This window comes from Pholis gunnellus, assembly GCF_910591455.1.
Source record: "Pholis gunnellus genome assembly, chromosome: 9".
In the NCBI taxonomy this organism is placed as follows: domain Eukaryota; kingdom Metazoa; phylum Chordata; class Actinopteri; order Perciformes; family Pholidae; genus Pholis; species Pholis gunnellus.
Window position 1 is genome coordinate 5,798,203 of NC_136535.1, and position 19,747 is coordinate 5,817,949.

The following is a 19,747-nucleotide window of genomic DNA, read 5'->3' on the forward strand; positions in this document are numbered from 1 at the left end:
CGGGCCTAACTGTGTGCATGATGCCCCCCCCCCCCCCCCCCCCCCCGTTCTGCAGGAGGTTAGGAGACTTCACTCCCTTTCCGCATCACATGCACAACACGTGTGCGTCACATGTACCGACATGTTACCGCGTGTACACATGCCGTGCATCCCACTTCTATTTACTCGTATTTTGTCTTTCTTCTGACTTCTACAGCTCTCAAACACTACTCTACATTAATACCTGCAAACAATTCTACATTAAGCTCAAAATAAAAACACATTTACTCAATGTGACAACACCAAGAAAGCACTAAGGGCGCATATGTAACCGTTTTAGAGACTGTTCTTAAGTGATACATTAAGCCTCGCTCTAAAGCTAAATGAAGGAATACAGTGAGACTTCGGCCTCGTTTGAACCCAGAGAGAGAGAGAGACGAGCAGTCGTTCAAATGTTGAAACAGCCTCAAATCGGCAAGAAGACGAGCTGCCAGGAAGCAGAACAGTTACGAGAAAACTTCCCAATAGAACACAACACATCACGACCGACCCGGTCGCTTTCATATCGCTTTCATATCTGTGTGAAAGTAAATGTCTGTGTTGCGTTTGCTGAGATGGACGAGGGCGGGTGAGGGAAGGGGTAATATGGAAGACCCCCCCCCCCCCCCCCCTGTGGTTGCCATGGTGAGGGAGCTAACAAGACTGGCTTGTGGCTGAGCCAGCACAGCCATCACTTCTGCTGTCTGGCTCACAGACAAACAGTTTACTCCTCCACCAGCTGGGTGACAAATCAATGCACCATAATAAGGGAGGCAACTAAATAAAACAACTACTACAAGTGTTATTCACACGATTGCTAAACTTATCCTGCTTTCAGTCATCTCAACCACGATCAAACTCCTTCACCAAAAAATGGAAGTGCATCAAGCATTTAATTGGCACAGCTATTGCTTTACTGCTCTGCTCTGTTCAGGAGAAGCTGCTTCATCGCTCCCCCGGTTACTAAACAGGAGGAGAGAGACGTATAACGGCGACCGCCTGCTCAGAATGTGGAATAGACTTTGGGTGTGGCCTGACACAAACTGTCCAAACCACCCACAACACGTTTTCTGCCACCCATAGGTGCTTCTGGGTCCTGGGAAGAGCCAGAGGCAATAACCACCTAGCTGTAACAATTGGGAGTTGGAGTGTTCCCACCCAAAATATTGCCGTAAATGCAGCAGCTGTGGATAAAAAAAGGTCACTGTCGAAAAGCCCAGGAATCCAGCCCAACTGTGAGTCAGCACTACTGGTTACAATGTCACACGAGACACAGTCCAACATCTAGAAACCACACACAGGGACGGGGATCGGGACGGCGCGTCCTTTAAATACAGTTAGTGGGGAAGTATTCTTGAGAGCTCCAAATCCAAACGAGTGGCTGGTATTTTAGGCCGGTTTGTTGAGCCAGGTGTCCTTGAGATTAAAACAAAAAAGGTGTGGAGTCTCCCTGCGGCTGCACTACTGATGTCAATGTGTGGTGGAGGGATATTAAGAGAGGCTCACATCCTAACAAATAATCCCTACAGGAGAAACACTGTGAAATGCTTTCAAAAACATCAGCAGGACAAACACCAGGCTAGCCTGACACAGCAGATTTTTGCAATATCAGGCTGCCCACTAAGCTGCCTTTGACTCATTAAAAGGGGGAACTAGGGTGAGGGGGGGGGGGGCGACGACAAGGTGAAGAGCTGGATGTGAGGTGATGGAGTGGCAGAGAACAGGAGGAGGGGTGATGCAGGGCAGGATGGGTGTGGAGAGGTTTGGGTGGCCTTGCATCAGATGCATTAATTATTGATCAGCTGGACTGGTGGGGGAGAGAAACACACATGCGCACTGAAGACACCGGTAGGTGATGGAGGTGAACGATTTTTTAAAAGGCAACTCATTGATTAAATGTGTGCATTTTGCATGTGCATGAGTAATTAATGTAACACACACGCACACACACACACACACACACACACACACACACACACACACACACATGTGCGCGCGGCTCTGCACTCAGTCCAAGGCACCCAAACCTCCCCCATCTCGCTCCCCATGTTCCCCCATCCTGTGTTTCCAACTGCAATCCGTCCCAAATGAGCTAGCGGGAGATTAGCGCGGCTGTGTCGCCTTTGCGTGATTGCAGCTGCTCTTTGCACATGGCACACTAATCTCAGAGCCTGAGGGTGGAGGAGGTATTATAATCACAACACCTCATGGTTACCTATTCGTGCTGCTGAGGGTGACAAACACACGTCTCTACTTACATGGTCCGGGTTCCGCTCGGTCCCGGGCAGTGCCGTGCGGACAGACATGTTTAGTCCCCGAGTGCGCTGCTTCTTCTTCGTCCAAGAGAAAAATATGTGGGCTGTAGGTTTGTGTTCACACTGGGTTTAAAAAAAATACACCCCAGATTAGACTGGCCGTCAGTCACACCAGGGGGAAAAAAACCAGCCTCACTTCTCATACAATCCTCATTGTCACGGTCCGTGAAGGCAGCACAGAGGCAATTAAGTCCAGCTTAAATTGATGCGTTAAAAAAAGAAGAATAAACTACATCCACGCCGTGTCTGTCTGGTGTTGTTGATTCAGACCTAGACTCTTCTGAAGAAAAAACAAAAAAACAGCCCAGACTGACCCCCCCCCCACCCTACTAGCATCTCACTTTCCCCCAATCCTCCCCAGACGCTCTCGTACCATTTCGGGGGACACTGGCTGGCTCGTTAATAAAAACAATCCTGGTGGGCATCGGTTTACGTTCAGCTGCATCGGTCTCGTGTAGGGAAAAAGAAGCGCAACTTAACGATAAAGACCGGTGAGGGTTTAGAAACCGGCCGTCGGCTCTGTGCGACCACAGCGGGCTGAGTTGAGGGGAGAAAAAGGGGGTTTCTGTTTTCCTGTTAGCTAAGGTTAGCTAATGTGATTGTTCTGGGCGACATTCGTTAAAACGGAGGCTTCCACGGGAAAAGTAGTCACGGAACCGGGGACCGTGTGAGGCCGCATTTCAAAACACCGACAGATGTACGGAGCCTTTGGGGTAAAAAACGAACGGCAAATTGCGGTTGAATTGGAGAAAGCGGCGGATGTGCAGCCAGTCTCTCCAGCTCGTTCCACTCCGCCCTGAACGCGTCTCATTCGGTTTAGTTCCAACAGCTTTAGCGGTGAATGAAAAGTCTCCCGGATGAGCAGCGGAGGAACACGTTAAGTCTCCCCGGAAACATTAGAGTTTTCTTACATTAGAAGACGTACGAAAACGGGATCCCTCCCATCGCCTTCCGAAAAACACAGAGAAACTGGGAGGGAGAGTGACGTCAGCAGTAATAATATATATATAAATATATAATAGGTTGCTCATAGGCAGAGCTGCGTCGGTGTCCGCGCACGCGCACACGCACGCACCTTTCTCTCCTCCCTCTCGCCCAATGCCGCCTTCAAGTACTCCTCATTGAATCCGTCCTTCCGAGTTTCATAACTCGAAACCAGCATTTTATTGTGTTTAAAGTCAATAAATAATTGACTGAATTACGACTTTTATTTCAATTTTTGTTATTGTTTCGACAGTTTTAGATGCAAATAAACAATAATAAAATGGCATCTGTTATTTTCATGACAACATCTCATGGTAAACAACTCCTGTTTCTTTCTCCTATGGTATCATTACCGCCTCCTGGTGGCTAAAATCAGATTTTTCTTTTTCTTTTTCTTTTTCTCTTTTCACTTTACTCTCTTACTTTATTGTTATGCTACTGGAAAACAACACAACTATTTTTCTCTTAATATATCATCATCGACTTCTGATGGCTAAAATCCTAAAAGAGAGAGAGTTCAATCATGATAATGATGATTGTTATTATTATTATTGTTTTTATTGTTATTATTATTATTACCATTTTTTAAATCGCTATTACTACAAGTATTCCTATTATTATTACAATCCCTTCCCTGGATTAACAAACATATATATTTGTTATATTTTCTTAATGTAAACCATTGTTTTATTTGTGTGATTCTTTTGCAGAAATTGTTTTCTCTTTTTTTCTTTTCTCTTATTATGTTTATTGTTATGCACCATGAATACATCATTATTGGTCAATAAGTCTGTTCCAGTTCAAAGGCTCCTCCTATAATGGCAGAGAAATGTGTCTTTCTTTGGCCCAATTTGGAGGACACCACTTTTCTTTTTTTTTCTAACTCCACTACACACCAGTCAGGTGAGGACTCGAGAAAGCACTGTGGATGAGATGGGGGTGAGGCCCCATAACGAGAGGACCCCCTTTTTAACACTTCCTCTGATTCGCCCTCTCTGGGTTATATAAGAGTTCAACGGCTGTCAGGATCACGATTGAACACATGAAAGACAATTCAGCCAACACTTATTCACAACTTACCAGAGTAATTAAACAGCAGGCCTAATCCCCACAGCTGAAAGCATTAACGGTACAACGCGGCGGTATGTATCTCATGTTGTAGCTTCTGATATCATGCACATGTCACACATATTGAAAAACTGAAATGAGAGAAAAAGAGGTGTTTTTAAATTTGGCAGCACCATTAAAACAGCGACCCATGGGTGGTGAGCTGATTTAGGTAAAGAAGCTGTCCTCAGCCTGGTATATGAGGGATCGACTCCACATATCAGCAAGCTGTGAATCTGCCCCACTGAAGCAACTAAGGGGATCTCTAGAAGCTGAGGCTGATCTCTGACCTGCATGTTTTAACATGAACCCAACATGCTCTCCAACGCCTTATTTAAAAGATAATTTTATTGCAGCAAAGCCCAGAAAATAAAATGTTATAAACATCTACTCAGATTTCATGCATATGTTTAGTTCAGTTGATCAATCCTGATGAATTGAGTTGATGAATCCTCTTCTATACTCTGCTTACAGCACAACTATAAAGCATCATATTGATCCATTACTCACTCAAAAGATCACTTTCTCTTTCTCTGGTGGCTTTGGATTGTACTACAGCCTAGAACCTTTGTCTTACTTTTCTTACTCTATAAAAATGAATCCTACTTACAGGCACAAATGGCCAGTAAAGTTTGAAATCTGCAGAATCACTGTATTCATGAAACCAAGGAAAACAAAACTCTAACACCAAACACTTTCTTATCCCCAGCTGACTCACTTGTCTTCTCACTTCTTATAACAGGTGGGGGGAGAGAGCCCTAAAAACTGAACATTTGAACATTTTAGGCATTCACACCCTTGAGCACACAAATTCATATCATTTATTCATGAATAGATCAGAATTCTTACCTGGACTGATCTGGACCGGTTGGAGCGAAACCAGGGCCTCATCTTTTCCCTCGCACACCTACTTCCTTGTTTGAGACTGAGACCTTCAGTGGCCTGAAACCCCCTTCGGACCGAGAGGCTGGTACTGGATCAAGCAGGTGAATCAACAGACAAGCAGATTCACTTTGGAGAACGGTGGCAGAAGAAGAGGAGATGTTTACCAGGAGGGCAGAGAGCTACCGCTGAGAGAATCGATGCTGGAAAAGAACAACCAGAGCAGCAGTCCATATTTCCATGGATTGCAGAGCCGGTTCTGAACACTGTGTTACACCAGCATCATTAGCATCATCAGCATCGTCAGCATCAGCATCGCTGTCCGGACAGCTGTGTATAAACCAATTAGAGGGGAAAAAAAACCCAATGGATGTGGAATCATCAATATATCTAATAGAGTTTGGGAAAGGAAGGGAGGAGGGCGAGGCTGTCTCTGTTGCTTTTTACATTTGGGTTTTGTGTGTGTGTGTGTGTGTGTGTGTGTGTGTGTGTGTGTGTGTGTGTGCAGCAGCTAGTGATTTGTGCTGATCCAAGCACGTCAGCAGGGATTGATCCAGCCGGTGTCTCATGCTGACCCCGAGGACATCGACACACAAACAAACACATGTTTGTGTACTTTGACACTTGTGAGGACCCTCATGGACACGATGTACTCCATAGCTCTTGAGCGTAACCACGACGACTACATGGCTAACCCCCACTTTTACCCAAACCGTAGCATCATTTGAACTTTAACCCCTAAAGCCAGGAATTGACCCTCAAACAGAGATTCACTTTCCAGCAACACAAATGTATGGAAACCCGGGGGGGGATGAAAAGTTAATGATGTATTCATTAACTTGTTTACTGACCTCAACTCTCTGTGACTTCTATGTTTTAAACAGCTGCAAGAAAAATAAAGTTAAAACTGTGTGAGATATTTTTTTAAATGTAATACTGTCATGTTCAAATACCAAGATACTGAGTGAACATTTTATATTAAATATTAAAATATAAAGAAAAAAGTATATAGCTTTATGTCACTATGTCCAAATTATGAGAAACTAAGTGAAACGTTTGAGACAGTAGGTCAAGATTTTGAATTATGAAGTCAAGATTTTGAATTATGAAGTCAAGATTTTGATGTACTTTGTCAAAATGTATCATAAGCATTGTGGTTTTTATCACGAGTTAAGTCAAATTTGTACTTATTATCATAGAATAGAATAGAAAACACAGATGTTCATAATAAGTTACATTTGGACAAACAAATCCAAAACAAGTGAGTAGGTCAGGAACAGGTCAAAATTCATGAACAGGAATTGAGGAATTGAGGTTCAGGTTCAGGTTCAGGTTCGGGTTGATGTGGTTGGAAAGCCCAGGCACAACCCACAGTGTCAATCTGACTGGGCTTAAGAGGAAATGGCCCCGGTAATGTACTGCAGGGTTTGTGAGGGAGAGTGGAAGCAGGCGAGCAGGTGGATGGGAAAGTAAAGTGACTGAGACCAGTGGGACAGTCTGAGGCCATCTGGTGGACGGCTGTCAGAATGGCAACGAAGGGGGCTGAAGTGAGAATGTGGGTGAAGGGAAGGGACAGACATAAGGAGAGCACATACAGTATCAGACATCAGACAACACTAAATAACTTAAAAGCTTTCACATACGCAGCAATTATTTCTATTCACGAGGTTCAAAGTTGTGGAAGGCAGTCTTCTGGAATTCAATATTGAGCTAATAATATTCTAGAGTCTGTGTCTCTGTCGTACAATGTTTTATCTGGCCGACAAAGACAAATTATACCTCGGGACAATATGGGTCAAGTTAAATGTCGAGGAAAGAAAATGATTTAAATATCAGCTCAGATTTCATGCATATGTCAAGTTCACTTGATAAATTCCGGACAGTAACATGTGAATCCTGTTCTACACTCTGCTTACAGCACAACTATAAACCCGCAGCAGCCTGGTGGCTTTGGATCGTACTACAGCCTAGAACCTTTGTCTTACTTTGCTTATTCTAAAAAAAAAAAAGAATCCTACTTAAGTTCTAATGTTAAATGTTGAGATCTTTCTAAATCAAAAATGTAGTTCTCTTCTTGTTGCTAGGAGGACCAGCCTCATATAGTACACTGTGATGAAACACAAAGCACAATAGTAAACTGCATGGAGTAGCATGAGAATAAAGAATATCTCCATAGCCAAGACATGATGGCTGACTTCTTAAACCTCAAAACAGAAACACAACCATTAAGTTTATGGGTAGGTGTGTGTGTGTGTCTGCATGATCAGATTCATTTTTAAAGAAACAGGATGCAGTATCATTATAATAAGCCTCTTCATTATTGAGTCTCCATTTCTCTGGAGGAAGAAGTCGTCTAGTGATGTGGTTAGTCTGTGAGCAGTGGTTGTTTTTTTTAGTCTCCGTGTTAATGTACAACAGAAACTGTGCCGTGCAGCTGCCACATCGGTTTGACCGACCCTTTGTTTTTGACGCTGTTCTAAGAAAAGTTGTTTCAAGACTTCCTTTGCAACAGACAGACGCAGCTCACACAGCATCCTCTACAGTCAAGTATCAAGACAGTCTGCACAGTCAGCTTTTAGATCAATCACCCTGCAACAGAACACCACTTCAAGCACTGCCTTGTCATCAGCGGTAAGTTTTGATTTAAAAGACAATAAATAAGGAAAGTAACACTTGAAAATGATTTATTTATGAGTAAGTGATTGAGCACTTTTGACTAAAACATGTAAACCTTGAAGCTATTTAAATTGTAATTTACACTGTTTCTCATAAATAACCAAAGTCTTAAAAGGTGTTGCAATAGATGCAATGTACAATACAAAAAGAAACTCTTCAAGAACAACTAATTATCATGAATCACTGTATTTCAGAAATGTTTCCTTCAGGTATATAAAGTTAATTTATCTATATTAGCAAATCATGACAAAATACTACAGAGAATACTTTTAAAACTGATGTCTAACTTACTTATTATCTTTCAGACCTTGTTATCCAAAACCAAAGCAAACTTGAAATCATACTTTTCATGTTCGGTGTGTACAAAACTCTTTGGAATGGTCTCACTGCTCCATGTTCGTTTTCAGCTCAGCTGTAGCCGACCATGCTGGCAGCCTTCACCTTGGCCTCCCTGGGCCTCTTGGTGTGGGCGTCTGACCCCTGCCCCCCAACCTGCCAATGTCTCCACAACCTGACCAGAGTCGTGTGTCAGGAGGAAGGACTGGACCGGATCCCCGAGCTGCCGGAGAGCACAGAGCAGCTGTACGTCTCATACAATGAGATAGAGGAAATACCCAGGCGGGGGCTGGAGGAGCTGCAGGTATGAAACACACAGCGGCCTGGAAACTGTACTCGGTGTGTGATGCTTTTTTGAAAAGGATGCAGCGCTCGACTGGTTTAGAGACTCCTGCGGCAGGAAAGCCCCGAGTTAAAATGTTCCATGTCCTCAAAGTGTCTGTTGATTTCCTGCAGCAAGACAGTGATGAGCTGAACCTTCATCAACAAACCATACTGGTGGTTTCACCTCTCAATGCTCACACTATGGTGAATGGAAAACAATGGCTGCCTGGGAGATAGGAAATCAGTGCTCCGCCAGTCAACATTTCTTATATCAGCAATGAATCAAATGACTACATGTCAGTAGACAGTAGACTGTACCGTACGTACCAAACAACACACAGCAGACAGAGAAAGTTAGGGACTAGCTAGCATCAAGTAGATAAAGAACCAGATATTTCTGGTGGAGAGCAAAAAAGTAAAAAAAGTAGAGTAAATATTAGACCTGCATTCCCCAGATGTGTAAAATAGGCTACATTTTGCAAACACCGTGACTTTATAAAGCAATAGCATGTATGGCTATGTCTGTTAGCTTGTTTCGGAGGTCTTCTGCCCCCCAGGTGACCTAAAGCACGAGAGAGCTTCACTAAATAGTGAAACTGCAGCCTGTTAGCTTAGCTTAGCACAAAGACCAGAGGGAACAGAGGGAAACAGCTGGCCTGGCTCTGTCCAATGTTAACAAAATCCGCCTGCCAGCACATCCAAAGCTCACTAATTAATGCACGATGTCTCGATTTTTTTATTATATCAGTACAATTTATTGTCTGACTATTTCTACCAGTTGTCAGGCAGCTAATGGAGACTCTAGGAAATTACTCCCAGACAAGAAATAATCCGGCACATAACCTCTTTTTATACGTATCACATGTGCAAAAGCAACAATGACCATTCCATTATCAAGTGTTGAAATTCTGCTTATGAAAAACTAATTTCCGTCCTGTGGGCAAGTAACATCAAGTTTGACTTACACTAATAATATGATGTTTATTTCTGTGATATTTGTAAATATTTATACATCTTCTCTCCTTCCTGTACATTCTGTAGGTTCTGGACCTGACTAAGAATCAGCTGAGTGTCTTCCTATCCCTCAACCCAGTTTGGCCCAATATGACGAAGCTGTCTAAGCTCTTCCTACGCAACAACGACCTGAGGTCTCTACACCCTGGTCAGTTCCTAAACTGCCCTGCTCTCACCTTACTGGACCTGAGTGAGAACCAGATGGAATCTCTACCGATCGGATGCCTCCGTGGATTAGCTAATCTGAAGATGCTGTATGTGAACTTCAACCAGATTCAAATGTTAGAGGTTGGTGGATTGGAGGGGGCGTTCGCCCTCACTGAACTTCACCTCCGCCATAACAATATATCAAACATAGAGGAAGGTGTGTTCAAGAACTCCACTGCGTTGGAGAAACTCATTCTATCCAACAACAGAATCACAAGTGTGGGAGAGTCCAGCTTCAGAGGAGCAACAGGTCTCCAGCAGCTTGACCTGAGTGGTAACATGCTGGCCGCTGTTCCAGCTGAAGCATTGAGAGATGTGGACAGGCTCAGGTATCTGCATCTACAGATTAACAGCATCACCGGCCTTCCAGAGGATTGCTTCTCCTCACTGGGCCAACTGATTCATCTAGACCTGAGCAACAACAAGCTGACCACTCTGTCTGAGGGGTCACTGAGAGGTCTGACCGCGCTGATTGAGCTGGACCTCAGTTCCAACCTCATAGATTCTCTCCCCTCAAAAGTCTTCAAGGACCTGATCAACCTCGAGTTACTCGATTTCTTCGGGAACAGACTGACGTCTCTTCCTTCGGACCTATTCAGCAACTTGAACAACCTGCAAGAACTCCAGCTGGACATGAATCAGATCTCCGCCCTACCACTCGGGGTATTCGATTCGCTGTCCAGACTAAAAGAGCTACAGCTGTCGAACAACCGGATCCTGGAGCTCCACCCTGCTCTGTTCAACAAACTGAAGTCACTGCAGAACCTGTACTTGGAGTACAACGCTCTGAGGCACCTTCCCAAAGGCCTTTTCCACAAGCTGAGGGCCCTCAAGGAGCTGCACCTCGATGACAACCACATCAGATCTCTACCTCCCTCGGTCTTCCACGGTTTGGTGAGATTATTATCGCTGAAGCTCTCTCGCAACCATGTCACCTCTCTAAACCCGGACCAGTTCAGAGACCTCATTGGTTTGAAAGAGCTAAGACTAGATGAAAACCACATAGCCAACCTTCCTCCTACAGGCCTGTTCAGGAATCTAACACATCTTAACACACTGGATCTGGACAATAACCAGATCTCGGAGCTGTCTCCCGATGACTTCGTAGGGCTGACCCACCTTAAAGAGCTCAAGTTGAGCTTCAATCAGCTCCGCGACATCCCGTTCGACACCTTCTATCCCCTCCACTTGCTCCGCAAGCTTCTGCTAAAGAACAACAGCCTGAATAGTTTACACCCCCAGCTCTTTGCCGGACTCTCGAAGCTCACAGATCTCAACTTGGACGGGAACAAGCTGGGTCACCTGCAACCGGATGTATTTCGAGGACTCACAAACCTCCAGAGATTGAGTTTGAAGTGCAACCAGCTGAGAGCAGTGGAGAATGGGACTTTGGAGCCTTTGAGAAACCTTATGTCTGTCTATCTGTCAGGTAACTTGTGGGACTGCACCTGTGCACACATCCTCTACATCAGCAGCTGGGTCAGCACGCACAGGGACAAGCTCGGAGACCAGCCCGTTTGCGTCTTCTCCTCTTCTTCTTCACTCTTAACCGAGGACCGACCGCTCTCCGAGGCAGCTCTTTCTCCCCGGCTGTTACACCATCACTGCATCGCAAACGCTGCAAGCGGCTCGTCGCCTTCATTTCCTCTAGAAATGCTGATTCTGCTCACGATTCCTCTCGTAGCCGTCAGCCCGCTGGGGCATCCTTTGTAGTGGTTTTGCGTTCCCTGAATGTTTCTTCCTGCCTTTGCTTTTCATGTCTGCTCTTGGTTTTTAAGGGTTTTTTTTGCACCCTAATCTCAATATATGATTTGTATAAATATGTTTGTATGCATTCAATATTTGCAGAGGAATAATGTGATCATGCAAAAGTGCAAGATGGATTTTGTGAGGATCAAGAGAGTTCTTGAATGATTTCCTTGACAATATAAGAGATTTAATGTGGATGCGAGCATATATGCTTTGCACAAATAAGTGATTGTCTCGTAAAGTCTCGACATAAGACAACATGGACTCTGGTTCAGTGATTTGCATCAGTTCCTGGTTGAGCATGTGTTCCTAAATACTGTGTTCAATACAGGAGATGAGCTTGAGGATTGTTGAATGTGTTTGTCTGCATTTCATTTTGATAGCATATTTGTCAAAAAGCATTATAATACGGCAATAAAACAAAACAAAACACTCAAGATTTAAATTTCAATGTTTATCCGTTTCACTCACAGTCACAAAGTTGAGTTTTAACAAACGTACACTCCACAAGAGAAGTTACAGATACAAAATAACAACGGTATTGTTCTCAGTCAGCACATCTTCCAATGCACACAAGGCAACTTCACTTCCAAAACCTCTGTTGGGTTTCATTAATCTATTGGAGATCATCATCATCTAAAACTAGACAATAAAATCACAGTTCAAGTAGGTTAAACCTTTATAAATACCAGTCCTGGAAATCCTGAATAAAGCTGCATACAATAAAACAAGTCAGTCACACTTTGGATTTTACAATCTAAGTCAGAGGTATACTACTTTAACATCTGTCTGCATAATACTGCTTATTTTAATTGTGACTGGTTTGTTTATGATACCTCTAATGAAAGTCGGGGAAAGTAATGAAACGTTGTACACTTTGAAATCAATCTGCCACAGTGGTCACTGAGTTCAAAACATGAATTAAAAGGAACCATGAAAGCCGAAAACAATTGATTTTCAATGAGGTGTCTGCCATTACAATGGTGGTGCTAACAAGTTGAACTAGCACCCAGCTTCACACTCTACAGGCTGCACTTTGTCTTTCCTGTGTCCAAGTTTTTCAATTTAGGGCGACATGAGCACCGAATATTTTTGGTGCTCATGTCGCTCATGTTCCGACCGTCGTCTGTCATTTAGAAGCACTTGTTTCTTTTACAATCTCTTGTAGCTTATTCAAACTGCCGCACACATTTCACTCACTGCACGTCAGATTAATGCCTTAAATACAACACATTAAGAAGGTGCTCACTTAAGCCTCTTAAACCCTTTTCAACTTCAACTAAACGGTTGTTAATTTAGGGCAAACATCAAAGCCCTGGTTCACATCTCTGACCATCCCACTACCCAGACAGACTCCTTCATTTCTTCGGGCAGCTGTTGGTCCACTTCTATAAATCCCAGAGAGCGTCCCGACCTCGTCTCTCCCTGTCTGGTACGGCAGCTCCTCCGAGTCTCACCAAGCGGACACTAGATAGTCACTAAAGCCTCAAACACAATTGTCTGGGACCTTGCTTTAAACCAAACTTCATAATCACCGAAACGGCTTTCGCAGCAAAGTCTTCCCCGACAGGTGCAGGGAAGCCGACCCGCTGCGTCCAGCCTCAGACGTAGAAACACTTGTGGTCCTTCAGGTTCCTCAGGTAGGAGAAGCTCTTCCCGCACTTGTCGCACATGAACTGCTTCTCCCCGGTGTGTATCTGCTGGTGGGCTTTCAGGCTGTTGCCCTGGTTGAAGCTGCGGCCGCACGTGTCGCAGCTGAACGGCTTCTCGCCCGTGTGGATGCGCTGGTGTCTGTTCAGGTTCCCCGTGTTGCTGAAACACTTCCCGCACGTGTCGCAGCTGAACGGTTTCTCTCCGGTGTGGACCACCTGTGGGGGAGGAAGGTTGAAAGGGAAACTGTCACTGCTAATCGGTCCACTCACAAACAACTTATCCATCATTTTCAAAGCTACTAAAATGAAGGCCTTGCCTGCCTAAAGCTTGTTCAAAACATCATTCAGTGCAAACCGACCTGATGCGACTTGAGGCTGCTGTGCTGCGTGAACATGCGACCGCAGATGTGGCAGGAGAAGGGCTTCTCCCCGCTGTGCGTCTTCATGTGGATCTTCAGGTAGCTGGACGACTTGAAGCTCTTCCCGCAGAGGCCGCAGCTGTGCGGCCGGTCCACCGTGTGGTGCTGCTGGTGCGAGCGCAGGTCCGTGATGGAGCCGAGCCGCCGGCCGCAGAGCACGCACGTGCACGGGATGGTTGCCGCGTGCGTCAGCAGGTGCTTGCGGAGAGAGTCGACGCAGGCCACCGCGGCCCCGCACGCGACGCATGCCAGCGCTTTCCTCTCACCCGAGTGCATCTTCTGGTGCATCTTCAGGGCGCTCTTCTGGATGAAGCACTTGCCGCACGTATCGCAGCTGTAGGGACGCTCGCCGGTGTGGATCCGCTGGTGGCCCTTCAGGGTGTCGGCCTGGTTGAAGCTCTTGCCGCACGTGTCGCACCGGAACGGCTTCTCGCCCGTGTGTATGCGCAGGTGGCGCTGCAGGTTTCCCTGTATCGTGAAGCTCTTGTTGCAGTACTGGCAGTTGTAGGCCCGCTCCCCCGTGTGGACCATCTGATGCATCTTCAGCCCGTGGGCTCGGTAGAAGCTCTTGCCGCACTGCTCGCAGCGAAACGGGCGGACCTCGGCGTGGAGACGCTGATGGTTCCTCAGCAACTGCTTCAGAGTGAAACCTTTCCCACAAACATCGCAGGTGTGAGGCCTCTCCCCTGTGTATGGGAGCAATGAGTATTGTAAGCGTGACAGAATATGCTTTACAGGTAGCATGCTCTAATATAGCTCCACTAATATACAGTTTTAATGAATATAAATCAAATGACTTGATGTAATGTGAGAGGGAGTGTCTTGCACTGAGCGTTTTTGGGCTAATTGTTTTGGTTTTAAGGCACTTTAATGCACGGTTGAGTCTCATGGCTCTCATCACCCGCCTTATGATGAACCCACTGCACATAAATTCTTACATTCATCAGAAGGCCAGAAACAGACCTCCAAATGAATGCTAGTGTCACTGTGTGCTTCCTGCAGAGGCCTCATGTGCTGTATGGCCACACTCACCCGTGTGAAGCAGCACGTGCGCATTGAGGCTTCGCTGGAACGAGAAGCCTCTGCCGCACTGGGAGCAGTGGAAGGGCTTCTCGGCGTTGGCCCCGTGGACGGCCTGGTGGGCCTTGAGCTGCAGGGTAGAGCTGAAGGTTTTCCGGCAGTGTTTGCAGCTCAGAGGCTGCTGGCCCTGACTCTCCCTCTTCGCCCGACCCCGATGGGACTTTGCAACGCGTTTCGGTCTGCTGGTGAATCCTGGGTCGCCGTTATCGTGATCTTCTGGCTCCAACTAACAGAAAAAATAAAATGCACAGATTGTTTATTCATTTGCTCATAACCTGCCGTGCCTGTTTTTAAAAACACTAAATGAATTGGGTACTTGCGAAATCAACCTGGTAGTCCGGGTCGTCATCGTCCTCCTGGCCTGGATCGTCTCTGTACTGACCCGAATCAGAGGACGCCTGGTCAGTGAACGCCTCCACTCCTTCCTCCTTTATTATCACAGATTGGATACAGTCCTGAGAGAATGTGAACAGATTTAAGAGTCAAGACATGGTGTCCGGGAGGCCTACGGAATAAGGTTATGGCCGCCTCCGTCCACATAGATTTGTGTCCTTTTGCACTTAAATCCCAATGAGGGGAAATGGTTTTCAGAGAATAGTGGAGTCCGAACTTTGTGGCAACAGTTTGAGAAAGACTCTATTTTCTGTTTCAACATGACAGCGTCCCCTGTGCACAAAGCCAGCTCTAAACAGAAACGGTTTTCCCAGTTCAACCCCATCCAACCCCTTTGGAGTGAACTGGGATGCCACCAACGCTCTCAGATGAGGCTGTTATAGTACAACAAATTAATGCCCAACAACGTCACATTTGGGTGTAACGGTCAGGTTATTTTTAGCTATAGTTTCCCAATAAAACAATTCAACTTAATTCATTCATTCATTAAACATATTTCTTTAGAAACCAATCGTTCTAATTAAAAAGTCTTCACGTGCGTAGTGTGTGGAAAGGAACAGGATGCTGAAAAGAAAGACCTCAGCAAAGGATGTCAGAGCGTCTACATCTGGAGTAGCCCGCAGTGATTTTATAAACATTAACTAGAATATGGTGTGAGCATATTTATAATACACACCCACAATACCCCCCCCCCCCTGATCTACATAGAAGAAGACAGGATTTTACCTCATAAGTTCTGCCCTTCCACAGGTGAATTATGGGCGACCTCTTCACTCCAGCATCACCACTAGCCACAACTGTTGAAGTCCCAAAAGTTATTTTTGTGGCAATTTCTGCATAATCAGACAAAGTATGACGGAGACCACGAGACAGCATGAAGGGAGCAAACTGCTCTAACATCAACTCAGCGTTGGTGTTTGTGGCAACAAAGACAAACGACCTGAATGAGTTGTGCTTCATCATCTCATGGATATGTGGAAACTCAAATGCATCATTCCTCGTAATAAATAGCTTCCTACAGAGCCAAGTGGCAATACAAAAACACAAGACAGTTAGAGTTAAGTAGAATCTACAGGCCTGTTCATTCCAATTAACTTTAAGTTGTGAAGTTTTGAAAAACACAAAATATAGTTACTGCTCCTCACATTTGGTGGAAGACGTATTCAGATGTTTTCCTTGAGTAAAAGTAGCAATACCACTGTGTAGAAATACTAAAGTCCTTAAGTAGAAGTACTATATCAGCAGCAAAATACATTTAAAGTATGAAAAGTAAAAGTACTCATTATACAAAATGGTTCATTTGAGAATGATATATATTATATTACTGGGTTATAATTAAATATATATAAATTGAATATCATCATAGTCACTTTACTGTAGCTGGTTAAGCTGGGGTTATTATTATTATTATTATTTGTGCTGTATATATGGCCTTGCAGCTTAACCTATGATCATATATTCATGTGTTTGACGGAGACAGAGCATGTTAATGAACATCAGTATAAAAATACAAGACGTAAAGAGGCTGGAGTTAGCAAGAATGCTAATTTACATCTGTCGTCCCCCGGGCAGGCACCTAAAACATTACAAGGAACAATAAACCGTTTGTTGTTGTTGGTGTTTTAAACACAATACACAATAACTGGATAGCAGCGGTAGACCAGCAGCTGTGTTCTACGAGTTACAAAATGTCTGGTTTTGTCAATGGAGTCCGGTGGCTTTGGTTGTAAATATAACGTACACTTAAATTAATATTGATTTTCTTCGGTGTCTAAAACACATCTGTCCACAGCAGTACATCGCTTTGCTACTGTAATACGCTGACTATGAATAAGTACCTAACTGTTCCTTTAATACCATCATGTGTCATAATATATCATAAGCAACACACACAATGTTCCACTCAGAGTCTGATGAAGACAAAGCAACCCAGTAAAAAGGAAAACCTCGTCACCTCTGCGACTCTTCCTCCCTGATCGCTGGCTCTGGACAGTCTCTCCTCCTCCTCCTCCGTTGGTCGGAGCCCCCCCGCCCTCCTTCTCTCCCCCGCCCTCCTCCGTCAGCTCCTCCGCCTCCTTCTGGCCTCCGCTGCCCTCCAGCACCAGCTTCAGCTCCGTCTCCGCCACCTCCAGTCTCCTCCTCAGGTCCTCCATGTCTGCAACCCCCTGCGTCACCTACAGACACAGACTTTTTAAAAAGAAATCCAGACAAATGGGACGACTTTATAGTTCTGTTGTTTTGGTTTTAAAGGTTATTGTAAATGTTCTTGAGCAAGCTGAATGGTCTCTAACCAGAAATGTCTTATTGTTGAAACGTTACAGCGCTACTCCAATGAATGCCAGTAATGTCTGTTCCTTGGTCATTATTATATTTTGAAGTGATAAAGAAACTGATCAAATCAAAGACATCTTAGTTTTAACCGTTTCTTCTCACAAGCTGAGGTTTGGTCGATAGAACGATAGAAACTCAATATAAAGCTGGTTACAGCTTCTCAAATGTTAGAATTTATATGACAGCCGCATATATTTGGCTTTTGTACAGAAATAAGCTGTTTGAGGGACTAAAGGAAATTGTGATGGAGCAAACAATGAAGCGATCGAGAGAGAAAATGATACAAATAATTGCTATCTGCAGCACTAGGATATCTTCATCAAAAGGTTATAGGAAGAAGGAACATTTTACTGCATGCCATGTACGGATATGGTTGAAAAGTAGTAGAAACTAACTTCAGCATGCTGGGACTTTTCCTCGTGATATCAACAGATGAGATGTATTCTCCTGTGATGACCTAAACACTAACACACCGGCGCAGTGAGGCGACGTACTTGTAGCTGCAGCAGAGAGGAACACTGGAGGAAAAGCTGGCAGATCTTCTCCACGGCTTCTCGAGCCAGAGACGTCATGAAGACGCTGAACTGGATCACCTGACGGGAACAACACACAACGATGACATGATGGCACGGACAAGGTGCAATAACACAACTTCATTATTATAGTATTCCTGTTTTCTAACTGTGAGATCAATTAGGACCAGTTTACTTCTTATATATTAGTGGACGTCAAAATATGTATTTTTTTTTAAAACTAAATTTAAGAAAAACATGATTCAATCGAAACGTTATATTACGCAATACGTATGTATATGTATGTAATACAATCAAGCGAAGTCCAATATTGAGTACTTTTGTGAAAGTACTATTAGTACTCTCAGCACAATGGTACTTAAAGTGCCAAAAGGTAAAAGTACATTTGACACTTTTGCAGTATTATGGAGACTGTCCCCTATCAGTCCGTTATATCATTATTATATTACACTGAGGATTTGTGTTGTTAATAAAGCATTTACATGTAAACAGCATTTGAATGTTGTAGCTGGTGGAGGTGGAGCTCATTTCTACTATTTTATGTTCTAGCGACTGATAGAAGTCGATCAAGAGTAAACTAATCGACAACTTGAATTGGTAAATAATTAAATACTTACTTTCATATTCTGCTACTTCATACATCTAGTCCACCACATCCCAGGCAAATAATATGTAACTTAATAAAAACTAGCATCACCATAATCAGCTTCAACATTAAAATGATGAACACATCAATGCATCAATAACTATAATCAAGTAATATAAAATACATTTTTTCTGAAATGTATCATTCTGCATAATAATACTTTTATTTGTTCTACTTTTAGGTACATTTTAAAGCATATTTTGATGCTAATACTTTTGTATTCTTTACTTAAGTAAAGTTATGAAAGCGAGACTTTAACTTGCAACAGAGTATTTCTACGTTCAGGTGTTTTCGCAGGCTTGTGATGTATATTTAACGTTGGCTGTATTGTCACGGTCGCTTTTCAGTTAGACCCCAGATGTCCTCGGTGTCCTCGTGGTCACAGTTAGCTGTAACTGTTCATTAACTATTTATAAACTGACTCTGGACCTGCAGGTAGCGGTTAACGTTCAGTGAAACCTGTGGCTCAAACGCTTCTAGACATACAGCAGATAGATAGGCCCGGGCCTGCTGTCCAACTCAAAATGGCGAACAAGATGGATTCTTCCCGATTGTTGTTTGGCCAGAGCTACATGTTTAACTTCAATTTAGTCCAATTATGTGCTAAACCCGGCATAGCAGCACTATAGCGAGTGGTTATTAAAGTTTAGCCGATGTGAGCTTTACTGGAGCAGCAAGCTAGCTCTTCTATTTCTATGTTCAGCTGGCTGTTTAGACGCCACAGAAGGAGGGAGCCCGACACAGGAGAGCACGTCACACTCACACACACAGTAACCGACGGTTTAACGTACCTTCTCCTCCGAGGACCCGTGCGTGTTCTCGGTCGTACATGACGACACTTCTGACCGTGTTGAAGCGGAGCCGCCGATAACTTTGGTCATTTCTGTCACCGTCGTACTCACCATTATCTCCAAAATGGAGCCCACCTGCGCCTCCAAATCAGACATTCTGACGAGTCAGTGTGTCCGCTATGAATTTAGTTTCGGTAATATACTTTTGTAATAAAACAAATAACATTTACTGCCGCAATATTGTCGTTATGGTAGAAAAAAACAAACTCGTGCCGCTCACAACACGGATG

The 19,747-nt window shown here is 44.2% G+C and overlaps 3 protein-coding genes across 4 annotated transcripts in view; 1 reads left to right on the forward strand and 2 right to left on the reverse strand.

Moving 5' to 3' along the window:
• The window catches only part of mark4b (MAP/microtubule affinity-regulating kinase 4b), a 50,102-nt gene extending 47,467 nt beyond the window's left edge, over nt 1-2,635 (reverse strand). For both annotated transcript variants that reach the window (XM_079166890.1, XM_079166891.1), the window contains exon 1: nt 2,277-2,635. In XM_079166890.1, the coding sequence (XP_079023016.1) occupies nt 2,277-2,324 (48 nt within the window). In that variant the 5' untranslated portion in view covers nt 2,325-2,635. The remainder of the gene's footprint in view (nt 1-2,276) is intronic.
• A 7,054-nt stretch (nt 2,636-9,689) lies between these two features.
• Nucleotides 9,690-11,576, forward strand: LOC306701123 (uncharacterized protein; the record flags this gene model as incomplete). Its single annotated transcript, XM_079166370.1, has 1 exon — nt 9,690-11,576. The coding sequence occupies exon 1, from the start codon at nt 9,747-9,749 to the stop codon at nt 11,574-11,576; it is 1,830 nt and encodes a 609-aa protein (XP_079022496.1). The 5' UTR covers nt 9,690-9,746.
• A 487-nt stretch (nt 11,577-12,063) lies between these two features.
• Nucleotides 12,064-19,718, reverse strand: LOC306701124 (uncharacterized protein). Its single transcript, XM_079166371.1, has 8 exons — nt 19,458-19,718; nt 17,982-18,080; nt 17,111-17,330; nt 15,883-15,953; nt 15,093-15,218; nt 14,716-14,989; nt 13,624-14,369; nt 12,064-13,480 (listed from the first exon to the last, which is right to left on the reverse strand). Exons 1-8 carry the CDS (start codon nt 19,611-19,613, stop codon nt 13,214-13,216), a joined length of 1,959 nt encoding a protein of 652 aa, XP_079022497.1. The 5' UTR covers nt 19,614-19,718; the 3' UTR covers nt 12,064-13,213.
• Between the last annotated feature and the right edge of the window lie 29 nt (nt 19,719-19,747).

Coding starts and splice junctions, on each gene's coding strand:
- LOC306701124 (XM_079166371.1), bottom strand. CDS start 19,613: ATGTCTGATTTGGAGGCGCAGGTGGGCTCCATTTTGGAGATAATGGTG. Junction 18,081..19,457: donor ACGGGTCCTCGGAGGAGAAG/GTACGTTAAACC, acceptor TGTTCCCGTCAG/GTGATCCAGTTCAGCGTCTT. Junction 14,990..15,092: donor ATGACGACCCGGACTACCAG/GTTGATTTCGCA, acceptor TTTTTCTGTTAG/TTGGAGCCAGAAGATCACGA.